Source organism: Peromyscus maniculatus, chromosome 4 (genome assembly GCF_049852395.1).
Source record: "Peromyscus maniculatus bairdii isolate BWxNUB_F1_BW_parent chromosome 4, HU_Pman_BW_mat_3.1, whole genome shotgun sequence".
NCBI classification, from domain to species: Eukaryota; Metazoa; Chordata; class Mammalia; order Rodentia; family Cricetidae; genus Peromyscus; species Peromyscus maniculatus.
This window is the reverse complement of record NC_134855.1, coordinates 69,450,966-69,477,425: the sequence shown is the minus strand read 5'-3', so window position 1 is coordinate 69,477,425 and position 26,460 is coordinate 69,450,966. Positions and strand designations below refer to the sequence as shown.

Here is a 26,460-nt window from a genome sequence, read left to right as displayed (position 1 = left end):
GGCGTGAGCACCTTAGAGTCGCCATGCATGCCCCGCCCTCTGCGTGGTCACCTTTCCACCAATCATCAGATATTTATACAAAGGGCAGGTCCAAAACAGAAATGTGTCACATATCGTCTCCACAGAGGACTTTGACGAAAGGAAACAAACAAAACAGAACCGATCTGTTTTAAAACTCTTCGGGGAAGGCAGACAACATTCACTTTCTAGCTGACCAGTCACATCCTTGAAGTACCGAGGTCTCCCCTTCGCTCCTCCTCCCCTTCTGCCTTTAGTGGGAGCAGGAGCAGCGTTTGTTGCCCATGTGAACAGGAAGGCGAGGAGCTCTGAGGAGGCCGAAATAGAATTCAGATTTCCGTTTCTTTAGTCATGTGCAGGCTTGTTTGCCCTCTCCCTGGTATCTCTACACTCATTTTAAAGCACAAAATTCCAAAGTGGACTTCGTCCTCCAGTACCCTTTCTTCATACTGACTTCCTGGCCCTTGAATGTTGCCCAGGTAATTCACCCAAGCGCTAGGCAGCCATTCTGTGGAATGAGTCATCCTTATCAACCTGAATACGCAAGCCACATCAAAGACGATGACATAGCAAGATGGAACCACGGCACTGCTAGCTGTTGAGAACACACTGCCCCTCCCTCTTGGCTCAGATTTTACAGGCAGTGTCCATAAGAAATCACTGAGTTGTTTAGGCTTATCTTTGTTTTTCATTGTTGCTAGAATTTTGTTTTTAATTAATAAAAGTCTCGTTCACTTGGTCACTTATGGAACACGTGGTATGTGTAAGAAAAGGCACGGAAATTGCAAGGAAGGCAAAATTGGATGCAAAGCCTGTTCTGCATAACAGCAGCTGCTCACTGTGCCCATGGAACCACTACAACCCTGTTGTATCTATTAAGGAAGTGACAGGGGCTGGAGGGGTGGCTCAGTGGCCAAAAGAACTACTTGTTTGTGGTGGTTTCAATGAGAATTCCCTCCGTAGGCTCAAATATTTGAATGCTTGGTCCACAGTTGGAAGAACTGTCTGGGAAGGATTAGGAGGTGTGGCCTTATTGGAGGAGGTGTGTCACTAGGGTTAGGCTCTGAGCTTTCAGAAGCTGAAGCCATTCCCAGTCAGCCTTCTGTGTCCCGTGCTTGTGGATCAGATGTGAGCTCTCAGCTACTGCCCAGCACTATGCCTGCCTGCCTGGGGCCATCCTCCTCATCATGATGGTCATAGGCTACTGTCCAGCACTATGTCTGCCTGCCTGGGGCCATCCTCCTCATCATGATGGTCATAGGCTACTGTCCAGCACTATGTCTGCCTGTCTGCAGCCATCCTCATCATCATGATGGTCATAGGATACTGTCCAGCACTATGTCTGCCTGTGTGCAGCCATACTCCTCATCATGATGGTCATAGATTCTAACCTTCTGGAACTGTGAACCTCCACATTAAATACTTTATAAGTTGCTTTGGTTATGGTGACTTGTCACAGCAATAGAAAAGTAACTAAGACACTGAAGAATAGAGTCTGGTTCCCAGCACCTGCATCAGGTGGCTCAGAACCCCCTATAGCTCCAGCTCCAAGGGATCCAATGCCCTCTTCTGGCCTTCCTGCCATCCACATCCACATGGCATCCACTGACAAACATACACATAAATAAAATAATAACAACTAACAGAGAAATCAACGAGCTTGTCCAGGGTCACACAGAAGAAAAGCAAGTGGAATTTGAGTTCAGCCTCCCTATAAATAAGATAGGGCAGTCCTTGACTGCAGATAGCTCACAGTTTCCAGACACAGCGTTCTGGGAGTCTAACAGAAAAAAAAAAAAAGAGAGAGAAGAATTTACTCCCTGAAAGGCCATTTGTGAAAGAACCCCCTTCTTACTCTATTTTCTTCCTGGCAGGTTCTCAGTGTTGTGGGGACCCAAGGAGACAGAAGAGAAAGGAGTATAATGCCTCAAGAGAAAAGGAATGAGGGGCTAGAGAGGTTGCTCAGTGGTTAGGAGTGTGTACTTTTCTTGCAGAGAACCCAACTTGTGGATGGTTCTCAGCATCCACATTGGGAGGCTGGCAATAACCTGTAACTCCAATCCTGGGAAACACTCTGTTCTGGACTCCATTGGGTGCCTACATTTATGGGCACATACTCATACACAGACACACAGCTAAACATGGCATTGAATATAATAAAAAACACATTTAATGTGGGACATCAATTCACTCAGCAAACACTTGCAGAGGAGATTAAAAAAGGTGAGGGCCAGGTAGACACTGGGATAGACTTGAAGGCACTGGCCAGTCTGAGTCTCTTCCTTTTGATTCATGTGATCCCTCAGTGCCAAGTACTGAGCTAGACCTGGGAAATGACACTGACTGTAACTTAGCCAAGGTCCCTGCATGTCTGGGCTTATAGCGTGATGGAGCAGACATACCATAGCTAAGAAATTCCACTAGTGTGAGCTAAGGCCAGTGATCAAACAGAGCACCAATTGAGATGAGGCGCTGTGCACGCTAGATCCGGGAAGCTGGAAAATGACAGCTGCCACAGGGAAAACAGGAGATGCAAAGGCTGTGGGCTGGGGCGTGTGATTTTTATGAGGGAACAACATGTACAAAGCTCTGGAAATGAGGATCACAGTGACGCTCTGGTTGGAGAGTGGTGCCAATTAGCACCATTACATTGCTGACTAAATTCTAGATTCTTTCATTGCTCATTCCCAGGTCGAGGAAGGGTTCTGAGCACGGGACCAACACAAGGACAAATGGAAACAGTCCTCCGCTCTAGCACTCCTGCCCACTCAGGCCATCTTAGGGCAGATGCAATATTTGCTGCACTCGATCAATCTGCAAATACTGTGCTAGAATCTCCAAAGAATCATAGGGCTTCCAAAGAAGAGGTAGGGAAATAATGCCCTCCACATCTCAGATTCCCACACGGAATCCAGTTCAGAGTTGTAGACGATAACGGCACTGTGTCTACTAAACAGAAAGTAAATGAAAATAAATTCATCTGAGGGCACAATTACTGCCTCAACCCACATCCTCTGCAGCCCCTGCCCTTTCTCCCAAACTCACTTCTGCCGCATAGAAGGGCTTCTTCTTCATCCTTATGCCTTGGTGCATGCAAATGCCAAGATTCTCTGCGAGAAAGTGAGTTAAAAGTAGAAGCTTTGAAATCGGAAATTTCAGAGCGGAATCTTACTGGATTCACGGTATTGCGCAAGCCATTCAAACTGGGGCGCCCTAAGCTTGCCTCATCGGCAGAATAAGACTAACAAGCATCTGTTTCATCCGGGCTTGTGGAATGAACGTAACCGGGATGAGATGAGAATAGAAAATAGGGCAGTTTGTGTAAGGCAATCACCGCTCAGCTTGGCATGTGAACAGTACAACGAACCGCAAGTACGGGCCTGGTGACAGGTCTATCAGCCACCAGCGGGAGTCACCGCAACCCCTGTCCTTCCCAGAAGCAGGCGGGGAACGTGAAACGCGTAGGAGATCCGGGGTCCCTCCAGACTCAGCCCACGCAGGGCGGGCGGCAGCGCCATCCTGCGTCACTGGCGAGCGGCTACCGGGCGGGGACCACACATGGTGGGAACGTGAGGGGGCGGGGCCCGCGCCGGCGCTGCCGGCCAATAGAGCGGAGGGGGTGTCCCGTCCAATCACAGAGGCGCGCCCGGCCTCGGGGGGCGGGGCCACGTCGGGGGATCCGCGGTGTCATAGGCCGCCGGGCGGGCGCTGAGCCGGACCTGCAGTGTGGTCAGGGGCGGAGCCGCTGCTGGAGGCCCAGTCGGGGCGGCGATGGCGGCGGCAGCAGTGGTGGCGGCGACGGTCCCCGCGACGACGATGGGCGCTGACGGCGCGTCCTCGGTGCACTGGTTCCGCAAAGGGCTGCGGCTCCACGACAACCCCGCGCTGCTGGCGGCCGTGCGCGGAGCGCGCTGTGTGCGCTGCGTCTACATCCTGGATCCGTGGTTCGCGGCCTCCTCGTCTGTGGGCATCAACCGATGGAGGTGAGGGGAACCCTATACGCGGCGGGGTGGGAGCCCCGAGCGGACTCCGGCTGCGGCCACCGCTGACAGAGCGGTCTGGCCCCTCTGAACGCCACGACAGTCGGGCGGGGGCGCGGGGTGGCGGGGGGACGGGGGACGACAGAGGTCATGACTCCTCGGTGCTGACGACACTCTCGTCCGAAACGCGAAGACCTGCAGCCTGTTCCTGACAGAATGGGGACTTTCTGGTCTCGGGCTTTTAGAGAGGTGCCATGGGGTGGCGTGGAGAGGTGAGGGAAAGCATTCTTCGAGGGAAGAAGGTCCTCTCTGACCAAGCCCCCTCAGGCTTCCCTAAGCCTCGGATTTGTTTGACTGTCTCCCACCCCGATTTCCCATCCTGGCTAACATCCTTACACAATCACCCTGGTGGTGATTAGGGACCCTGGCTTAGCCTTAGCCAGCATTAAAAAGACCCCAAGGGCGTCTTCGGGTAGTGCCACTTTGTGTCTTGACCTCCAGAGGAGTTCTTAACCCTTAAAATTACTATTATATGTACTTTTTAAGTTTTTTGGGAAAGGACATGCCGTGGCGGTGTATAGAGTTAAGAGGACAACTTGCAGGTTCTCATTGACCATACAGCTGACTCCAGGGATCAAACTCAGGTTGTCAGGCCAGGAGGCAGGTGCCATTATCCGCTGAGCTATCTCCCAGGTAGCCCCCTAACTGATCTGAAAGGACCCCTTCTGCAGTTACAACTCTACTAAAAAATATTCAAAGAGCATGGCATTACCTGTCAGCCCTTCCTCCTATTGTCATGGTATGATTTTTAGAGGACAGTGGGACCATTATAGATGAGACTTTTAGGAGCTGATATAAGGGTAAGGAACCACAAAACCACAATGTCAAGAGCCCCTGATAACTCCCTGGAGGATGAGTCCTTCCCCACATTGTGTGACCCAATTAATAAATAGGTAGCTGATGTATTTTCTCTGTAGCCAGTATTCAAAAACAAGTTTGGATACATCATGTACCCATCACTCTTTAAATGCCTCCTAGCAGTGGCTTGATTTGTTTGCATTGTTATGAGCGATGTTTGCTTATGGCCTTGCTGCACAGAGGAGCAAGGTAATTCCCAGGAGACAGTGGCTCTCAGCACCCCATTCTTTCCTCTCCAAGAGGGGTCTGCAAGTGCTCCTAGTAGCGTGTCTATTAAATGCCCCTTCCTGTCCCATTTACGCAGAGGGAACAACTAAAGATAGTCCTGTGGAGAGCCAGCCCACGCTGTTTTCAGGCTGCGCTATTACTCTGTCTTGCTCCAGTTTCCGTAGATAGAAGGTTGAATTTGACAAACACTGGCAAATGACCATCTACTGTGGACTTAAACCAAGCCTTAGACTTTGCCCTCCTCTTCTTTTTGGCAGTGTGCCAATCTAGACAGAGTCAATAGAATCTGACTGTTTGTTATGTTGTCATGAAGGGGTTGTTTTTTTTTTTTTTTCCTTTCACTGAGATTGTGGGGAGCATTGCCTGTGGCTGCCTCTTCCTTTGTGGTAGTGGAGATAAAGGAACCACAAAGTTGGTTGAACTCCAGTATACTAGTTACTTGGTTTTTTGGGGTTTTGTGGGTCACCCTTTTGTAGTTGCACCTTAAAGAGAATGAAGCAGGAAAGGAATAAGGCAGCTCAGATGCCTGAGTGAAATCTCAAATCGTGTGGGAATCGTGCAGATGTTAATGGAGAGTTATTTTGTGAGTTGTAGCTGGTGGGCCGCTGCTAAGTACGGCAGTGAGCTCAGGTGTGCTCCCACAGCTTCCAGAACCTACGTTTGAGGAGAGAAAGGCAAGTACACAACCACAGTGGAGGAGGCCTGAACGCCATGAACAGAATTAGATGAGGGACACACTGCAGATGTGTTTTTAATATTGGAATCTCTTAAGGATCTTTGACAGCTTCCTGGGCTCCCCTCCCGGATTTATGATTCAGTTGCCCTGGCCTGGGTTGGTTGTTTTTTGTTTTGTTTTTGTTTTTGTTTTTTTAAGCCATTGCAGCCAAGTGTCAGAAGTGCTGCACTAAAGAACCACAGAGAGCCAGGCGACCTGGGGAGTGTGTTGCTTCAGTGCATTGACCGGAAGTCTAATTAGCTTTGGCATTTAGGAGAATGAGGCGAAATAACACCAAACAGATCGAATGTGGTAGCTGCTCCTGACCCTGGCAGCAGGCACACACACTCCAGCAGCCCCGTCATCGGCCTTGCTCCTGATGGCTGGAGAGCAGGGCTGGGTGCTGTTTGGTGCCCAGGGTTGGAGGCAAGGAGTTGCCCCCTCCCACTCCAGCTGCACCTCTGCATAACTACAGCATGTGTAATCTTCCGGCGCTGCTTCTGGAACTCGGGGAGTAGACTAAGAGAATGAGGCTGCAGCATAATGGCCCTGCCCCCACTGCTTCAGACCGGCTCTGAAAAGTCTCTCTGGAAGGGGTGGGGGGGTCCATCTGGCAGAAGCGGAGATCAGAGTCCGTCATCTCTGTTACACTGGTTCCCTCCTGCAGATGGAATCAGATTAAAATAGCTACCATGTCAGCTAAAGAGAAAGGCAACCGGAATACACATGCATGTATGTGCCTTCTCTATGCCAACAGCACCTGTGTGTGCACGTATGTTCTGTTGCCATGGAAGACTGTCATATTGCTTGCCTTGGTGAGGGTAGGGAGCCTATGGGTCAGTGCTAGCTCTGTGACTCCCAGGAATGCTCTTCTTGCTCAGGTGCCATTTTCCTCTGTCCGTCCCTCCCCAGCTTTGCTGCATCTAGAAAGGAGGTGGTACAGGCAAGAACCCAAACAAAAGGCAGCTGTGAGCGGCTTCTCGATTTTAAAATGGGTCAGACTCGATCCATTTTTACTTCCCTTCCTCTCCCTGTCACAGCTTAGATGCTGCCCAGGGTTCTCCTCCTACTCCGTTGAAATCGTTTTGGCTCTGGCTCTGTGCTGCATCTCTTTCAGGAGCTTCCAGAACAGAGGGAATTATAGAAATATGTTCTCTCTTAGCCATTTCTCTCAGTAGCCAGTGATACCGTCTGGGAACTCACGTTATCTGGTGAGAAAGAGCTTGCCTCATCCCAAGTGCTCGGAGCTGAATGCAGCTGGACATCTAGACTGTCGAAATGGGTGGCCTGGGAACTTGGTCAGCAAGGAGACGGGAGCTGTAGTTGCTGGGAGAGCCATTGTGTTCCTTGAGCTGTTCACACTGCAATTCTAGCAAGGGGCTTCACTGTTCTGTAAGCCAAGGGCACGTTTCCGTTTGCCCAAGAGGGTGAAAACTTCAATCAAGCTCTTTATTTTATTTTTTTTAAGATTTATTTATTTATTATGTATACAGAAGAGGGCGCCAGATCTCATTACAGATGGTTGTGAGCCACCATGTGGTTGCTGGGAATTGAACTCAGGACCTCTGGAAGAGCAGTCGGTGCTCTTAACCTCTGAGCCGTCTCTCCAGCCCCAAGCTCTTTAAAATTAAGCACTCCCAAAAGAAAAAAGAAAAAAAAAACCCTATATTTCTATCTGAATGAGACTTAGGAAGCAGTCTCTGCCACAGACTGTAGGGTTAAATTATCCTTTTTGTGGGGTTTAAACTCTCTTAATTTTTAGAAGTGAATTTCTATCTATTAATATCCTATCACCTGTCCGCCAGCCCATAATATTATTGTTATGGTGAAATAAGCTTGCTTGAAGCAGAGGAATTTGGTCAAGGACCATCTGTATCCAAGAGAACTCACTATCACCCCTCTCCTCTGTGTTAACAGAAAACTGTTTCTCAACACAGCCAATGCCACCCCTCGAGGAGTTCTCCCCGAGTACAATGTGTATGTAACTAGCCTGTTCTGAAGGGGCAGCCTCCTGGAGTTCTCGAATGACAGTTTTCTCTGTATTTTTTGGAAATTCCAATTTGGTTTTCTCCAGTTCTGTCTGCCCTGGCTCCATGGGACTTACGTAATTCTGGTGCACATCTATTGAAAATGGTGAGCTCTGACTAGCTCCCTCCAGGGCTGTGTGCTCTGCCACGTGATCGCCACTTGGAGCAAGGGTGAGGGTCAGCCCCCAGTACCACCTCTTCCAGTGCTCACTCAAGCTGTGTTCCTTTGGAGTCCCCCTCCTGAAGTAAGGAGAAGTGGGCAGGTGCAGAGGAGGATTCGAAGGGAGCATCCAGGGAAGGCCCAGGTTCTCCCTGGCTAAGAAAGCCTAGGCCTGCCTGGTGCTGTCCAGGAGCAGCTTGCTCCAGTTCCTTTGTGCTCTGCAGAGCTGTCACCAGGCAGATCCAAAAAGTGATGCCATAGCACTGGCTTCCCTGTCCGTGGCTGCCTGGAGGCTGGAGACTATACGGAGACCTCCCTATGTCTTCTTCCTGTTGCCTTCTGGGATGCTGTTCTAAGTTCATCCTGGGGAGGAGGGATGGTGGATATAATGAAGTATTCCTTAAGGGCCAAAAAGTCTGAAACAAAAATGTGATGTGGTGGGGGTGGGGGCTCAGTAGAAGCAAATTTGAAACAAAAATGCACTTTGTACATCAAGGTCAAAGTGAAGAGCATTCCACGGTGGAGCTTCTTCAGTTTTCATGGACAAGTGCATTCCCAGACAGTCATATGGAAGGGCAAATTCAGTTCATGGCGGTCTAGGATGGAGCCCAAGAGTGTGTCTGTTCTAGCAAGTTCCTGGTCATGCACAGCTAATGCTGCTAAGCCTCACACCACACTTTGGGGAGCAAAGATCTGCAGAAAAGGTGTTAGTGTGAATTGAGCTCTGGTGCTCCCTAAGGGCTGAGGCCTAGCCAGTACCACCCACCTCAGTGTGCATTGCTCAGAGCCGTGGGTGTGTTCATTGCTGAGGCTTAAGAGCCTGGTAGCTGAGAACAAACCCTGAACTGTAGGGTCCCCAGGCCACCAGTTCTGCCAGTTGCCAAGTATATTGTGTTGGGGGGAAGTTACTTGTCTTTGAATGTCAGTATCCTCAGCTGTAAAATAGGCACAATAATAGCACCTACCTCGTGGGGTTGTCTGAGAGTTAATGCATACAAAGTAAGTAAGATAGAGCTTTGCTCCGGAAGTGCTCAGTAAATATAGCCGTTGCCATTGGGAATTGCACCATTGTTTAGTTGCTAGCTGCCGGCTTTGCCTTCTGCCTCCTGTCAGGGAAGACAAGGGTACTCATCTGTGCTGCAGAGATGCTGCAGGAAGCTCTTCTTTAGATAATGAGTCCTAAAAATAAAGCTGTGTAGAAAGCAGGTTGCAACGCACTCTAGAACCTATATTTCCTGTGCATTGCAGCCTGAATAGCTGCAGATGGATGTTCTCTGCGGTGTGGTGAGCTGTGAAGATAGAGACCCCTAAAGTGTATGGCTGGGGCATCTTGGGGGCTTCGGATGGAAGAACCTCCATCTTCCTGAGGTGTTGTGGAATTGTGCCCTGCACTGTGCCTCGCAAAGCCCCCTGTTTCAGGTGGCTAAGGCTCTCTGCTCCCTTGAGCCTTCCTTATTTTTATTTTTATTCTGTATGTATGCTGTGGGGAGCAGCAAGGCCCAAGGGAGACCACCTCAAGCAGGCTTGTGGATCCCTTACCATCTAGAGGTGCCAGGTTTTTAAGTGAGCATTTCACAGCAGGGGAGCTTGAGGAGTGGTCCTAACAGCCTCTGCTTTCAGTCTCCAGTCTCAACCCTTGATTGAACCTATGTGCTCTTTAGCTATGGTGATGCTGTGGGCTAGGCTCCTGCTGGAATGTGGGCCTGCAGCATTGGCCATGGAACTGTGACATTTTGTGTACGTCAGAGGCAGGCGGGGCCTAGTTCTGATTGGCAGTTTCTGTAAGCCTCCGGTAGTCAGGGAATGTAGCTGGGGATCTACCCCAGGTTTTGGAGGGACCATGACGTAGAAGCTGGCCTGTTGAGGCTCAGGTCCTGAGGAGGACGATAGGCATGTGAATGGACAGCCTAGATGAGGCTTGTGTCTGTCAGAGAGGAATTCCAGGCTCAGGAGACTCGGAGCCCTGGAGCAGAGAGCCTACTTGACTGAAGTGATTAGAAATGGGCCACTGAGAAGAAAACACGGCTTTCAGAGTCTGATTAGCCTGGGCCTCTATGCCAGCTCAGTCACTTAATAGCTCTCAGTTTTGGTAAGTTCCCTAACCTCTCTTGTCTGTTTCTTTGTCTGCAAAATAGGAATAGTTCCATTTCCTTCAAAATGTGTTGAGGGGTCAAATTAGGAAAATACAAAGCATAATAGATTCATGATCAAACTGATAGTCTTGGTTGCTTTGGGGAGGCAAGAGAGAACATTTCACTCTGTACCCATTTATCACTGGGGTTTTGAACCACATCAATAGCTACCTGGTTAAATGTTAATTTAATTTAAAACCACACACTGACAGACTCAGCAAAGGTCCATTTCCTTTCCCTGTTGCCTGGTGACCCAGTTCTCTTGCACAGGCTCATGAGTATGTGTGTCCTTATCCCACACCCATCATGCCGCAGTATCTATCCAGAACACCTTTAAGTCCCTGCCTCTCTTGGTGAGAACCCAGTAGCCAGAGGGATGGAGAGGCCAGAAGAATAAGCAGTCAGACAAACAAAGCCCATGTGCGAGGGCTGAAGTGTCAGAAATGCCTGCAGCTCAAGCCATGCATGGTGTCTCATACCTGTAATCCCAACACTTGAGAGACCGAGGCAGGAGGATGACAAATTCAAGACCAGCCTTAGCTACACAGACAAAACGAGTGCACCATGCTTGAGGCTCAAGGGACTGGGGACACAGAGAGGCCTGGAAAGTGAGCTGCCTCCCACACCGAGCCTCAGAGACGCCCAGCTTGTGGGTGTGGCCTTAGTATTTAACAGACACACGGAAACAGTAATACAAGCTGCCCACACTGATCACGTGGACTCTACGCCCAGCTCTGTGCCTGAGGTTTTCCTTGCATTTGATTGGATTTTCTTAGTGATTCCATGAGTACTGGCAAGTCTACAGGCTCTACTGTTAATTCCAAGCCATGGATGAGAAAACAGATAAAAAGGTTAAGTCTCTGCCTCCTATCACACAGCTATCTAGTAAGCTGGAAGTTAACCCCATCACCCCTGGACTGAGCTCAGGCCAGGCCCCCAGCCCTATATGTATCATACCAACTTTTTGGCATAAGCGGTGGCTGGGTTCTTAGGAAGGAGAGAGAGAGAGTGAGTATGTGTGTGTGCTGTGTCCTGTCACTCACCACCTCCACTCCCCACCCCACCCCACCCCATGTCCCATGTTACTAATGAGGCCTTTGTGGATTCTGCAGGTTCCTATTGCAATCTCTGGAAGATCTGGACACCAGCTTAAGAAAGCTGAACTCCCGTCTGTTTGTAGTCCGGGGACAGCCAGCTGATGTGTTTCCACGGCTCTTCAAGGTGAGTGTGGAGGACTGAGGGAGATTCTGCTGCCTGGCATTTCCCCCCAGAGTGAAATGCTATTCTGGCTGGCAGAATGGAAATACTGGTGCCTGTCTGGCCACTAAAATGGCTGCTAGGGAGGTTGGACGCAGAGACAGATGGTCAGTTTGCCAGCAGGGTAGAAACTGGCAAACTGGGAAAACTGGAGTTTGTTTTTTTTTTTTTAAAGGGAAAAAAAAAACCAGCATTGTGTTGGGAAGATCCCAGCTCAGCCCAGACATGCAGTGTGCTAAGTCCTTCCACCCCACGGCCTCCGGCTTCCTTATGTCTCCTTGGCTCAAGCTAGTATGTTTTATTAGGGCTCGTTCCTGCCAAGACTTTAAGGGTGAGGTTTCCAGTCTAACAAGGGTACTGCCCACCTCAGCTTGCTCTGCTTATTAGGGAAAAAGTCACTCAGGCATTTGAGGGAGCATCCCTGTTTCTCTGTGGTAAGCCATCAGTAAAAGCTTCATTTGAGGGCCATATTGGAGGCAAGCCCATTTATTTCCTCTTAGCCCCTTTAAAATGCATGTTTTAGGGCCCAAGCAGAGGCAAAAGTTCTCACAGATAGAGCATTCTAGAGCATTCTCCTTCATCCTCAGTAGCACTCCAAACTCTGTGCCAGGAGGGGAAAATCTGATGTCAAAGAAAATAGCTTCATAGTGTGTCTCCCCATCCCATAATTTTGTACAAATCTATGAGTCACTGGACACTACACTAACACTCTCTGAGGGCTGACTGTGACTCCTGTTCCAGCTGTTAACATATGCTAACACCCACCCCAGAGCAGCCCCCGGGGCTAGGTTCTGCTGTCCCAGGTTTACAGGGGAGGAAAGAGCGTGCTCCCTGGCCAGGAAGTGGTCTCAGGCTCCCTGACACAGAGCTGTGTGTTTACCTGCCGTACCATATACATGCATTTGTTAGGCTGTGGCACTTGCCTACTGTGCATGAGGTCCTGGGTTCCATCCCAAGCACCACAGCAAAACCAAGACAACAGTAACAGGAAACATCGTGTCTTTCTTATCCCTCCCTCCCCATTGCTCCTCCCTCTCCCAGCAGCTCGGAGGCCTAACAGGCTGTTGCTCCGAAGCATAGACCCATTGCTCACTGAGTCACTGCCTGCGTATTGACTGAGCTGCTACTAGCTGTCAGGCCCACGCTGGCTGACGAGACCATAGAGATGGGTGTACAGCACACATGATTTCTGTTGAGTTCACACGATGATGGGCAGAACGGGCAGGTCATGGGCAGCTTCATCGCCTGGGACAAACGCTGTGTGGAAATTGGACACAGGAAGCCCCCGAAGGATGGGCCGTCGTTTAGTGAGACGCTCCTGAGTCACGGAGTTTTGGGACTGCGTAATGATGCCGTCTATGCAAAGCACTTATCAGAAGAAGGGCTAAGGACACGTTTAGTACATTTGTGCTTTGACAGCTGGAGAGCCACCCTGCGAAGAACTCACTCCCCAGGCAGGATTGAACTAGGCTATCTGCCAGTGGTTCAGAGCTTTATAGGCCTGTGACCACAGACTGGTTAGATTGTTTGCGTCTTGCTAGTTACATGCTGTAGGGCTTTCTGTGACTTGTCTGGATAGCTTTCACTGGGGCAGCTTTCTCCTGGTGTTGCTAGGAGACCAGGCTATTCCTACCAGAAGTGACTGAAAGCTCAGAAAAGAATTCCCTTCTTCACAGCCTGCAGCCCTCCAGTTTGTTTTCCCCAGCCTCTGGACTCAGGATTGCTCCTCCTTCTCCAGCTCTGAGAGCCATTAGCTCTGTTTGCTTCTGGCCTTGGGAGTGTTGCTGTGGAAACCATTAAGACACTTTACATAGCACAAGTCTGCCAAGAAAACTAGGCCACAAGTTAGACTCTGAGGAGGCCTGGGAAAGGCTGCAGAGCAGGCCGGAGCTAGTGATCCTGTGTGTGTCTCCCCCACCCGTTTCCACTGTGAGTCAGTGCCTCTCTGTGGGCCAGGGGCTCCCCTGGGAACATTGTATTTATAGCTTCATTGTCCCACCTTAAGGCCACAGTGAATGCTCGGGGCCTTCCCATGGACTCCACCACGGCAGTGCTATTGGCCTGACTCTCCTGACTGCCTGCTTCACACTTTCTGAGCCTCAGGTTCTTTGCTTTCCAAGTGAATGATTGTCTGGTGCCCTTTGTTTGTTCTGTAGCCATTGTAACATAGCCAGGACCGGCAGGCCCTGTTCACCTGAGAAGAACTGAGTGCCCCGGTCCGGCTTCTCAAACAGTCCTGAGCATAACAGATTATCTCCCCACAGGAATGGGGGGTGACCCGCTTGACCTTTGAATATGACTCTGAACCCTTTGGGAAAGAACGAGATGCGGCCATTATGAAGATGGCCAAAGAGGCTGGTGTCGAGGTGGTGACTGAGAACTCTCACACCCTCTATGACCTGGACAGGTAAGACATGGGGGCTCTTGGTAAGGTTGCCTGTGGTGAGGCGTGGTGATTTGCCCCCCCCCCAGTGGAATTTGGACCAGTTCAGCAAGAGGGCCACCTGGCTGGTGAGGTATGGTGCTTTCTATAAACTGGACAAGAATGGGCCAGAATTGGGGGCTAAAGAAGTCACCAAGAGGTTACCCAGTTTGGATAACAAAGGCTTGGTTATCTAAGCCAAGCTGTGGAAGCAGGGAGGATCCGTCTCCACACAGGGTCTTCATAAATGTGCTGTTAGCTCTTTGTGCGTCCTGCTCCGCACTTTGCTGAGCTCCCAGACTCCATCTCCTGACCTGACAGACCCCGCCTGTCACTCTTCCCGGCAGGTCTCTGTTCCCACAGACCTAGTTCCCAGCCCTAGGCTGAGTCCCGGCCGCCCTGCCTAGCTGGGTTTCCAGGCCGTGCATTCGGATGCTGTCTGAGGACTCTAGAGACCCCTGCAGGGTGCTGGTAACCACGGCAGAGTCCCCTTCCCCCGAGGCCAGCCTCTGTGCATCTGTCCCCCTTCCCCACTGGAGCTGTCACCCTTCTGTTGCCCCGCTGCTCCCTGCCCTGCCCTCCTCCTGCAACCCAAGGCTGGCTGCCAGAAGGCCGGCTCACACAGCTGTGCACGTGAGCCCTGGGAGGAGAGGCTCGGTGTGGAGCCCTTCCCCTGCCACGTGCCAGAGGAGGGCGGGGCTGCAGAGGCGGGAGCCAGCTCTATCTGGGCTAACGGGGCAGTGCAGGGAGAGCAGCTAGGAAGTGAGCTCACCCAGACAGGCGGGCCTTGCATAAGCCTCTTCTCAGGCAGCAGGAGCCCAGGAATCTGGCTGCAAACCTCCCAAGTTTATGCTTGTGAAAACAGTGGCATTCTCTTCTTCAGCCCCCATGCCTGTTCTTCTGTGTGTGAAAAATACTTGGCATACTTCACACCTCTTGATGTTGTTGCTGTTTACCACGGCCTCTGATTTAGGGAGCCTTAGCTGACCTCTACATCTCTGCTCTAGTAAACAGGGCTGATACTCCAAGCAAGGAGCATGTCACAGCCTTCACCATACATGCTGGAAGTGGGGTAGAGAGAACCTTGGTGTGGTCACATACATGCCCAGAAGGCCCATGGGGGATTTTCTGTCTGATTAGAGAGATATGGTCAGTCTCTGTCTCTAGGCTGCTCCACGTGGATACCAGGGAACCTGGAATTGAGTCCCAGCTTTGGCCCTGCCTTGCTCCATTACCTGAGGCACCTGTTCCAGCTCTCTGGGCTTCATTTTCCCTCTCGGTAAAATGGAGATACAGCCTCCCCTGTCCCCCATTTCTACTCAGGGGTGGGACCGTGAGCTGATGAGGAGAGTGACCCTCAGAGCTTCTGAGTCTGTGCTCTATTTTGGGTGGTCAGGGACCCCAAAATAAAGGGCCTCAGGAGTGACTTCAGATGTGCTTTGGGCTCCCCAGAATCATCGAACTGAATGGGCAGAAACCACCCCTTACCTACAAGCGCTTTCAGGCCATCATCAGCCGCATGGAGCTGCCCAAGAAGCCAGTGGGCGCTGTGACCAGCCAGCAGATGGAGAACTGCAGGGCTGAGATCCAGGAGAACCATGATGACACCTATGGCGTGCCTTCCCTAGAGGAGCTGGGTGAGTACGTTCTGCACCACATCACACAGGCTGCTGCTCCCTGTGTGGGCTGTGGCTTTCGGTTTCTGTCTTTGTCAAAGTTAGAAAATACTGGCCTAGTGGCACATGCCTATAATCTCAGAGCCTGGAAGACAGAGGCAGGAGAAACAGGCCAGCCTGGGCTACATGAGACCTTGCCTTAAAAAAACAAAAAGCTAACCCAGAAACAGTTGCTATTACCCCCACACCTACCCCCATGACCAGTGAGTTTCTGCCTATGCCCTCCCAGGCTGCTGTTTCTAGTGGAGCCTCTTTGTGTGGTCTCTTCTCTCCAACAGGAGCGGCCCCGGCTGGCTCTGGCCTGGTCACTGGGCTTCTCCACTAGGATAACTAAGTCCACCTTCCTCCTTCTGTCCCCATGCCGCCCATCTTCTCATCAGAATAAAGCTAGCCTTCTCCACTTGAAGGGTTTTCTCAGTCCCAGTAGCACCAAGTCCAAGGTCTGTGGTTTCATTCAAAGAGCAGATCAGTATAAATAGTGGGAATTACCATTTTTACAATTGTTAATCCTGACCTGCAGTGCTCTCTCTCTCACCGCCTGCTGCTCCTTTTGTAGGGTTCCCCACAGAGGGACTTGGCCCAGCTGTCTGGCAAGGAGGAGAGACAGAAGCTCTGGCCCGCCTGGATAAGCACTTGGAACGGAAGGTATGGTCCTGTTTCTGAACCCCAGAACTGCAGGCACACAGCAGGGGTATGGATCAGATTCTTGTCCCTGGAGCCTCTTTTCTCCAAGTGGTTGAAAACTGGAAACTTTCTGGTGGCAGAAGTAACAGCAGCTCCTGGTTAGAGTCTGTCCCCGTGCTGGCCACTGGCTTGAGTGCCTAGTTGTATTGTCTCCCTTCATCTGTCCAGCAGTTCCACAGGCATCTGATAGATCACAAAGCCAGGCTTAGAGAGGTTGAGTAACCTGCCTGAGGCCACACCATTGGTAAGTAGCATAGGGAGGCATAGTCCCATATGCTCACACCGTCTGCACCACATTAACTTTCTTCTGTGGACAGGTTCCGCTTACTGAACGGGCATCTAACCAGGCTCGGTGAATGCCAGCAATCCCAGCATTGAAGAAGGCTGAGGCAGAAGGATTGCTTTAGGTTCTAGGCCAGACTGGGCTACAGAGTGTCCCAAAAGAACCAAATCATAGAAATATTCAGTTGGTCAAGTCCATAAGGTCAATCATTTGGTGTCAGATGGCCCTCCCCATCTTTGTTTCCTCTACAGCTTTACTTCCTGTTTGCTTAGACCCAGATAGCAAATGGCCCACCTATGTGGTAGGACTCAGCAAGAAGAAGGAGGGAGTCTGAGGCCCCAGAAGTTCTGTCCCACAATGTCCATAGTCCTCACCTGCCTGTGACCAGAGGAGCAGAGCAGCTTCCACAGACTGAGGACCCTTGCCTCCTAGTTCCCTGATGCTGTAGCCTCTAGAGTCTGGCCCTTAAAAGCACAGCTTTTTCTGTCCCCACTCAAATGACATGGCATTTTGCCAGCAGCCAGATGATAGCAATGGAGGTAGGGTCCATGGCAGCCTGCTTAGGAAGGACGCTTTCCAAGCCTCAGGAGTACCCATCCAGCACTGAAGGCTGTGCTGATGGCCCCATCCTCCCTCAGCTCAGCAGACTCAGTATTCCCATCCTGTTGTTTCTCTCAGCCCCCAAGGCTAAAACCAAGTTCCTCCAGTCTGAGTCAGCAGCTACGAGGGACCAGCTTTCTACGTCCATCAAGAGCTTTGCCCAGGGCTGGGTTGTAGCATGGTGGGAGAGTGTTTTCAGACATGCTCAAACCCCTCATCGTCCTAGCAGCAAGTGAAAGGGAAAAACAAAGCACTGTGCCCAGAGTCTTAGGCTGTTTGGAGGCAGAAATGGGGTCAGGTGCAGGGGTGGAGATGACCAAGGGAATGTCAGGAAGAACAAGACTCAGGAGTGTCAGAGTTATTAACCTGTGGCCTATAGAGTCTCTGTTTTATTCCCGTAAAAGTATCTTGTAGAGGACTGCCCCTAAATCATCAAGTCGGGAGCCTGTTTCCTTACACCCCTGGATGCCAGCCCACTCCCCACTCACTGGGGACAGCCAGAGGTGTTGAGTTGAAGAAATGAAACTTTTTGAGTTTTCATATCTGAAGGGAGCAGCCATTTATATCAGGATGTTCTATGAGCCAGAAAGGTTGATGAGCAGGACAGACATGGAGAAGCTTCCAGAAGAACATTTTGTATAGTTACGGATGGCCTAAGGGTTAGGAGAGCAGCAGGGTTCAGAGGGCTGCAAGAGCAAAGAGCACCAGGATTAATTATCAATCGGGGTTCACTTGCAACTGGCTTTTGAAAGAGAAGTTTTTTCAAACTAATCTGAGGAATCTAAGGTGCAGCTTTTGGGTATAGATAGATCCAGGTGTCCCGAGAACGTTTGAGTAGATGTCCTCCATCTCTTGGCCTCACTGTCCTCTGTGTGAGCCCGCTGTTAGGTTGGCTACCCTTAGCAGTGGAGAAGGTAGTCAGCTTGGCCTGTTTTCTGTCTGTCTAGCTCACCAGAGGAAGGGGCTTGCCTCTCTTTCAGAAGCTTCAGTAAAAGTCCAAAGAAGTATTTTCATTGGCTTGGCTTGGCTTGGGTTACATGCCCTTCCCTGGCTAGGTTACTCTGGCCGGGGATGGAGTGTTTCTCCTGACCACTTTCACATCCTGAGCCCACTCCTAGAGTCAGAAAGTAGGATTAGATCTGCATTGCCCACTAGAACTGAGATTTAGAGAAGGCAGGTGCTCCATTAAAGCCCTTGATACTCTTACCGAATGAGGGTAGACTGTGTTCTTTACCTCTGGAGCTCTCTGTGAGGACATTCTGATTCTTCAAAAAGATTGATTTAATTCTATATGTCTGTTTTGACAGCATGTATGTTTATGCACCATGTATGTGCGTGGTACCCACGGAATCCAGAAGAGGGCATTAGATCCCCTGCAACAGGAGTTACAGACTGCTTTGAGCTGCCATGTGGGTTCTGGATCCTCTGAAAGAGTAGCAAGTGCTCTTAAATGCTGAGCTCCAGTATTCTGATTATCAAATGAGAAAAGGATAGTAGAATTAGAGTGCCACCATTTTGCAGCCTCAGTGATGACACATGCATTACTGACCACAGACACCATTAGAAGAGAGACAGACAAGCATCATGTGCCCCGTACTGTAGACTTCACAAAGGATCACACTCAAGTTCATTCCAGTCTCTGGTACCAGCCAACTTAGAGGCAATACACAGGACGAACTGTACGATGAGTGTGCAGGTAGCAGAATCCACACAAGCGCCTGTGTCCTTCCACAGAAACATCAAAAGGAAAAGGAAGAGGTGGCAGAGTATATGCTTAAAAGAAACTTCGATGTGAATACTTTTTAAATGGCTGAAACTAAGCTATAGGACTGAGCAATGCACAGTTGGGTGAGGGGACAGCAGGTACTTAAAAATCCAAGAATGGTTGTGGAAGAACGAAGCTGCTCTAAGAACACTTTGCAAAAGCAGAAAAATCTAAACATCTAAAAAATGTAGGAAGTTATCATTATAAAAGCAGGAGCTGATGTCACAGGCAGGGGAGAGGAGCCCAGCCTCCTGGGTGGCTAGCAAGGTCCTGTTTCCAGATCTTTGCTGGTGATGTTTGCTTTAGAAGAATTCACAAAACCACACATTTGTGTGGGTCTCTTTGTCTGCGTTTCATTTAAAATAAAAAGATTGAGGGCTGGAGAGGTGGCTCATGGGTTTGTTTCACAAGCAGGAGGACTGAGTTCAGATCCCAGCACCCATATGCACAGCTAGTCATTCAGTTTAATGTCGATGGAAAATAAGCTTCTGCCAAAAAAAAAAAAAAAAGAACAAGGAACAAAGAAAAGAAAAAAAAGATGATCATGACCTCACACACCTGTAACTCTAGTTACAGGGAAGATTGCTGGGGCTGTCTAGCAGTCTAGCCCTTCCCCAAAAAGAACCCACAAAAATGAGCTCCAAGTTCAGTGAGAGTGTGCCTGTCTGAAGGAAATATGTTAGAAAGCAGTAGAGGAAGATACCCAGCATCTCCTCTGGCCTCCACACCTGCACACATGTACACACGTATACAGGCACACACACACACACATTCGCGCACTAAATAAATGAAAATGTTATGGGGGTTGAAACTGCAGGATCGGGGACAGGGAGTAAGGAGATGTGCTGGCAGAAGTATCCAGTGTCTGCTAAGAGACACGTAAGCAGCCAAGTGCAAGTGCAGGGGAGACAGGCACCAGACAAGGACCCGTCTGCCACTGCTGGGGACAGCCAGGTGTTTAAGGGATGGGAAGGAGAAGCCGGAGAAATGTGAGCTGCCTCGGAGCTGTGTGTCCTTCTCAGGCCTCTGAGCAGTACTGGTGGCGCTCCATTCCCAGTGTGGACAGTGCCTTGGAGGAGGTTATCTTCATATTCCAGTCTCGATATGATCTTAGCAGTAGTGGATGGAAAGAACAGGACACATCTGAGAAGTCTGGGTGAACAGTACCAGGACATGGGGAAGGATGGTGGCTAGGTCTGTTCTTGAGGAGTGAGGTGGATAAAGTTGCTTTCTCTGGAAAGACTCCAGTGCACGTGTGGACTTAAGGAAGAGAGCAAGTCTGCACACGGCAGCCAGTGGAACCAGCTGGGCTGCAGCGGTAGACATGTGCCTGCTCAGAGATGCGCCTGGGGGCAAAGGCAGACAGCCCAGGCCTGTAACATTGGATGTACCGCCTAGCCTTATTCTGACTCACCATTGGCCAGACAGCTTTATCAGAGCAACACATATTCACAGCATGCAGAAAGACATCCCACAGCAGTGGGGTGTGAGCAGCAAGACGTGGTACTGCTGAGAGCACCCAGAATACACGGACAGCGGTGCCTGAGGAGTCGGTGGTGTGGGAGGGACTGGAGGCTGGTGGGTACCGATGAAGTCAAAGAGCAAGGCTTAGGAGGTGGCTGGAGAGTGGAGATGGGGATGGGATAATGGAGACAGGTTGACTGGAGGAAGGGCCTGGTGCAGGAGGCCCATGGCTATCATAAGTCCTTTGTTTTGGTTTTCAGAGGAGAAATGAGATCATTATTTCATATTCTTGGCATGGAAATGGTGGGGGAGAGTGTCTGGTCCCAAAGACACACTGGACAAGTCTCACTCAGTCCCGGTGGCTCCTCCCAGCACTCTCACCCTGTCCCTGCCCCAACCCTCTTCAGCTCAGCGGCTGGGCTTCCCTTCCCCCAGCTTCTGATTTCTGTGTAATCCAACCACTCTGGATATGCGTTCTCTTGGTCTGTTGGCCTCCCTCCTCTCTCTTTTCCTCTCTTACACACTCCTCTCCTCTCTCCTCTCATGATCCTGTTCAGTCTGTACCCTTCCAGATGCCTCTGACTGAACTTTGCCTCATATCTACAGTAAAATCCTTCTCCTCAACTGTGCCTTGGAGCAGCCATGTCCTCATTCTCATTCAGAGAGGAAGAGGGTGCGGGAAAGCTTGTCAATGACACTGGGTGCCTGAAAGTGGGGGTGTTTTCCCACCTGGCTGAGGAAGGATGAGGTTTTTAAACTGCACCTGTCTGCTTCCCATAGGAAGGAAGGACATCTGAAAGCTGATGGGGAGGTATCGATGGGGAGTGGGCAGGAAGGAAAGGTGTCAGGAACACAGAGATAGGAGCATGGAGACTGGAGTCTAAAGAGAGACTCCCAGGCTCTCTTACCAGACCCTAATCCCAGGAGAGTGACAGAAGCCCTTTGAGCCTGATTACTCTGTAGAAGATAATAGCAGATACTCGAGTATTGTTAAGAGCTGGTGAGAATCCTCCTTGGAAAGGAGAGCAGTGTGCTAGGGGCTGTGGGTGAGGAAAACAACCAGTACTGTGAGACTGGAAAGAGGTCTCAGGAGTGAATGGCTCTGTTGGTCTCCGGAAATGGGTTAGAAGTTTCCTATTTTCCTGACTCTTTAACAATGGTGAAAAGCCCCTGGGTGTCCTAGACTCAGCGGGGGCAGCCTCGGCAGCAGCGGCTGGTGACTAGGACAGGGACTGGGCTAGGAATATTGTTTTCTGTAAAGCAGATGCCTTTCCCCGCCTCTCTGTAATTACAGAGTTTGTTTCATGCTTTCAGCATTCTTTCCTACATCATTTAATCCCCAGAGACGGTAAATGTTCTTATTTAATAGCTAGGTAGCTGAGGAGCTAAGTAAGTCCTTCAGTCATCCTGTAGACTGAACTTGGAAGTCGGCAAGGATGCGGGTGGCTCTCCTTCCCAGAATCCCAGGCTGGAGGGTGGGATGCTGCATCAGTGCTCAAAGCCTGGCTCCGGGCCTTTGCTGTTTGTTCTTTGACCTTAGGTGAAGAACCCTCACTCTAACACCCAGGCCTTTCCTCTGTCCCCTCTCTCTTCTGCAGGCCTGGGTGGCCAACTATGAGAGACCTCGGATGAACGCCAATTCCTTGCTGGCCAGCCCCACAGGCCTCAGCCCCTACCTGCGCTTCGGATGCCTCTCCTGCCGCCTCTTCTACTACCGCCTCTGGGACTTGTATAAGAAGGTGAGGCACAGGAGCATGCGCTGTCGCCCCAGGCACGGCACCCACCACGGAAGGGCATCCCAGAAAGGGCCCTTCTGAGTCGGAGGTGACAGCTGCTCATGACTCAGTCACTGATGCGAACCCAGATTCCCCTGTGGTTCTGGGGACAGGAAAGCTGGCCCAGGGCCCTTAGGGGTGGTGCGTTCACTAGCAGCTGATAGAGTAGGCTGGGACTGGGTGAGGGGGGGAGGGGGAGTGAGCAAGGCTAGAGGCAGCCCTCAGCAACAAGGAGCACAGTTGACAGGAAGTCCAGGAGTGGCTGCTGTCACTCAGGAAGGGAGGGCTGGCCTGAAAGGCTGCATCAGGACTGTGCCAGGCAGCCCGGGGGAGGCTCTGGGAGAGCACTCCACAGAGAGGCTCCTCGGCCATACTGTACCTTTGTTTTTTACTGTGACTTTGCCCAGCCAGCATGGCTTCGTGGAATGGGGTTTGGCAGTTTGGTGGATAAGTCATCAGGGGAGGGGGAAATCACTGTGTAGTCCCTTAGTCCCACCTGATCCTTTCACGTCTCTGACTGTTACTTATACATTATTTAACCAAAATCCAGACTTGGTACTTCTTAATTTTTTTCAATTGAAAACAGAATTTTTTTCATACGGTATATTCTGATTACAGTTTCCTCTCCTCCAGTTCCTTCTAGATCCTCCCCACTTCCCCACCCACTCAAATCCACACTCTTTCTTTCTCTCTTTCATTAGAACACAAACAGCCATCTAAAAAAAAGAAGTGAAAAGAAAAGGAAAGGAAAAAGAAAAAATAAGATAAAATAAAAACAAACCTGAACAGGACAAAACAATTGAACAAGGTTGGGGGCGGGGGCAAAGAAAAAGCCCAAGAAACACACATTAATGCAGAGACATATGCATTCATAGACACAGAAATCCCATAAAAACACGGAACCGGAAATCATAATATATAATCAAAAGACCTGTTAGGTTAAATTAAAAACAAACAAACACCCAGCCAAAGCATTATGAGACAAAAACAAACAAACAAACAAACAAACAAACCACCATTGAGTTTGTTTTGTGTTGGCATCTACTCATCTGCTGCTGGGTATGGGCCTGCCCTTACCTGTGGTTTGTATACCCAATGAGACCCCATTGGAGAAAACTATTTTTCCTTTGTGAGTGGTTCTCAATTAGAGGCAGCTTCTAGGTTAGGGGTGGGGGCTTGTGTCCGCTTCCTCTCTCAGAGCTGAGGCCCCATCCCTTTAGACTTGTGCAGACCTTGTGCATGCTGCCACAGTAGGAGTTCATATGGGCTTCAATCCTGCTGTGTCTAGACGGCTTTGTTTCCTTGGTATCTATCCCCACTGGCTCCTACAGTCTTTTACCTCCTCTTCCAAAGAGTTCCCTGAACCCTGATGTGAGAGATTTGATGGAGACATCCCGTTGAGGACTGAGTGTTCTGAGGTTTCTCACTCTCTGCACATTGTCGAGCTGTGGGCCTCTGTGTCTGTTCCCATCTACTGCAGGAGGAAGGTCCTCTGATGAAGGCTGAGTGAGACACTGATCTGTGGAGATAGTGGAATGTCACTAGAAGTCATTTTATTGCTGTGTTCCTTTGGTTTTTCCCAAGGTCCATGGCCTATCCCCCAAGGTTCTTGGCCACCTGGGCAGTGTCAGGGGTGGATTCCTTCTCATGGGGTGCTCTAAATCCCATCAGAGAGTGGTCGGCTGCTCCCACACTTGGTGCCACGGTTGTAGCAGTGTGTGGAGCAGGCAGGACACCATTGTTCACCAGAGGGTTTGCAGCTGGGATGGTGTTTAGCTTTCCCTCTGGTAGCATGCAGAGTATGTTCTAGTACCATGAGGACTAGTTAGTGGAAGTGAAGGCTCTAGGTAGGCACCAGTTAACTTCTCTAGGTTCAGTGATAAAAAAAATTAGGTGTTTAGACTTTATAGCTTTTAATTGCTGATGATGCGTAAAATCTCTTCAGTTTTCTAGAAGGTAGAGTCACCGAGTCCTGAGTGGTCTTGAGGACTTTGGTTCCCATGGCCGAGTCCCATAGCAGCATTCCACCACTGCTAGCCATCTGAAGCCGTTCTTGGTGCTCAGAGCGGGGCCTGCGTGTTGCACACTGTGAAACTTGGAGTCTAGTCCTTCTGCACAGGTCGGGGATTTGGAGCCCCTGTACTTGGGAGCTACTACACTCACTCTGTACAAGAGACCTGAGCATCCCAGTGCCAAGAACCAGGCAGGTGCTCACCTTTGTGTGCTCTGCCCACCCCTCAGGTGAAGAGGAACAGCACACCCCCCCTCTCCTTGTTTGGACAACTCCTGTGGCGAGAGTTCTTCTACACAGCGGCCACCAACAACCCCAGGTTTGACCGGATGGAGGGGAACCCCATCTGCATCCAGATCCCCTGGGACCGCAACCCTGAAGCCCTGGCCAAGTGGGCTGAGGGCAAGACGGGCTTCCCTTGGATTGACGCCATCATGACCCAACTGAGGCAGGAGGGCTGGATCCACCACCTGGCCAGGCATGCTGTGGCCTGCTTCCTCACCCGCGGGGACCTCTGGGTCAGCTGGGAGAGCGGGGTCCGGGTGAGTGCAAGCTGGCCTGTACCCTGTGACCAGGCCTAGCCAAGGTCAGCCCCCTTCTAGGCTGGGGGCTGGGGTGGGATCCCTGGGTCCAGGAGATCCCCTTCCACATCCTCCGTGTCCTCAACAGGAGGGCTTTGGCTCCTTGGGGTATTACAGTGTCTTAGAAAGAACCAGAGTGTCAGGTCTCCAAGAAGGCTGGTTGTCCCCTATCTAGGTATTTGATGAGCTGCTCCTGGATGCGGATTTCAGCGTGAACGCGGGCAGCTGGATGTGGCTGTCCTGCAGTGCTTTCTTCCAACAGTTCTTCCACTGCTACTGCCCTGTGGGCTTCGGCCGCCGCACAGACCCAAGTGGGGACTACATTCGGTGAGGATGCTAACCACACTTTCTGGCTCTGAACCACGGGGACGTCCTTTGGGACTATGGTTCCTTTGAAGAAGAGCCACAGTGTGCTGACACATCACCCGATGTGTGTTTCAGGCGATACCTGCCCAAATTGAAAGGGTTCCCCTCTCGCTACATCTATGAGCCCTGGAATGCCCCTGAGTCGGTTCAGAAGGCCGCCAAGTGCATCATTGGCGTGGACTACCCTCGGCCCATCGTCAACCATGCTGAGACTAGTCGGCTCAACATTGAGCGCATGAAGCAGATCTACCAGCAGCTGTCACGATACCGGGGACTCTGTAAGGAGCCCCTACCCCACTGATATCTCACTCACTCTGGGGAGGACTTAACCTGAGGCCGTGAAGAACACTGCAGGCTGAGCCAGACCGGGCTCCCTGAGCAGCTAGGGGTGCTGGGAAAGGTGGAGGCTGTGCCCTCCTAGGAGGTCTTGCTCTCCTAGCCCCGTTGTTTCCCATGACCTACAGCCCTCTTCTGACTTTGTCTTTGTCTCCCAGGTCTTCTGGCATCTGTCCCTTCCTGTGTGGAAGACCTCAGTCACCCTGTGGCAGAGCCCAGCTCTAGCCAGGCTGGGAGCATCAGCAACATGAGTGAGTAGTTACATGGCCTCTGGCCACCCTGGCCTTCTGTGAAGTGCCACCAGCACTTCAGTCATTCAGGACTGAGGCCAAAATGACTCCCTGCCTGATGAAGCCTGTATTCCACTCAGGGCACAATGGGACAAGGTCCACTGAGCTTTTAAAACTCCACTACTGGCCACATAAACAGAGAGCAGTGAGGAGCAGTGTAAGGAGGGAGGCGAGGAATAAGGTGGCCCAGGGGTCTAGGTGGGAGAAGCAGGAGAGTGAGGGTGCTGGTCGGTCAGCTTGGCGATGCTCCATAGTGTGGAGTGGCCAGAACTGCCGGGGTTTCCCAGGGCTGCAAAGGGAATGCCTCACCTTCCGAGCAAGGACAGCAGATGTGCCACATCAGTCTCTGGTCTGGAGCCAGGGACTTGAGACCAGAAGTTGGCCCTGTTGCCAGCAGGCCAGGCCAGGCCCTCCTCACACAGCTCTAAGTGAGGTCACTGCTGAAAAGGAGGCCAGGGCAGGGCTCCCTGTCCCCAAAGAGCAGTCATTGTACAGCGTGAGACCATGTGGTACGTAACTGTACTTGTCTCTGCTCTCCACAGGCTCCAAACCGCCGTGCAGTGGCCCAGCTTCCCCGAAACGCAAGCTGGAAGCAGCCGAGGAGCCTCCCGGGGAAGAACTGAGCAAGCGGGCTAGGGTGACGGAGATGCCTGCCCAAGAGCCATCGAGCAAGGATGCCTGAGAGTGAGTCCTGGCAGAGGGAGTGACACGGTTTAGAAAGCTGATCCCTGCCAACCCGAGGGTCAACAGCAGACCAGATTCAAGTCCGAGA

General features: G+C 50.9%; 1 protein-coding gene across 4 annotated transcripts in view; it reads left to right on the top strand.

Annotated features, from left to right (window-relative positions):
• The first annotated feature begins 3,671 nt into the window (after positions 1–3,671).
• Positions 3,672–26,460, top strand: part of Cry2 (cryptochrome circadian regulator 2) — a 33,711-nt gene continuing 10,922 nt past the window's right edge. The window contains exons 1-12 of one of the 4 annotated variants that reach the window (XM_076570093.1): positions 3,777–4,001; positions 11,291–11,399; positions 13,700–13,842; positions 15,025–15,136; positions 15,310–15,494; positions 16,090–16,178; positions 21,928–22,068; positions 24,346–24,657; positions 24,872–25,023; positions 25,138–25,340; positions 25,557–25,649; positions 26,231–26,372. In XM_076570093.1, coding sequence (XP_076426208.1) covers positions 13,830–13,842; positions 15,025–15,136; positions 15,310–15,494; positions 16,090–16,178; positions 21,928–22,068; positions 24,346–24,657; positions 24,872–25,023; positions 25,138–25,340; positions 25,557–25,649; positions 26,231–26,370 — 1,440 coding nt within the window. In that variant the 5' untranslated portion in view covers positions 3,777–4,001; positions 11,291–11,399; positions 13,700–13,829 and the 3' untranslated portion in view covers positions 26,371–26,372. Of the gene's footprint in view, positions 4,002–10,085; positions 10,136–10,198; positions 11,030–11,290; positions 11,400–13,699; positions 13,843–15,024; positions 15,137–15,309; positions 15,495–16,089; positions 16,179–21,927; positions 22,069–24,345; positions 24,658–24,871; positions 25,024–25,137; positions 25,341–25,556; positions 25,650–26,230; positions 26,373–26,460 lie in introns of those variants that run through there. The other 3 variants (XM_006995155.4, XM_042275750.2, XM_042275749.2) reach the window with 3 other exon arrangements.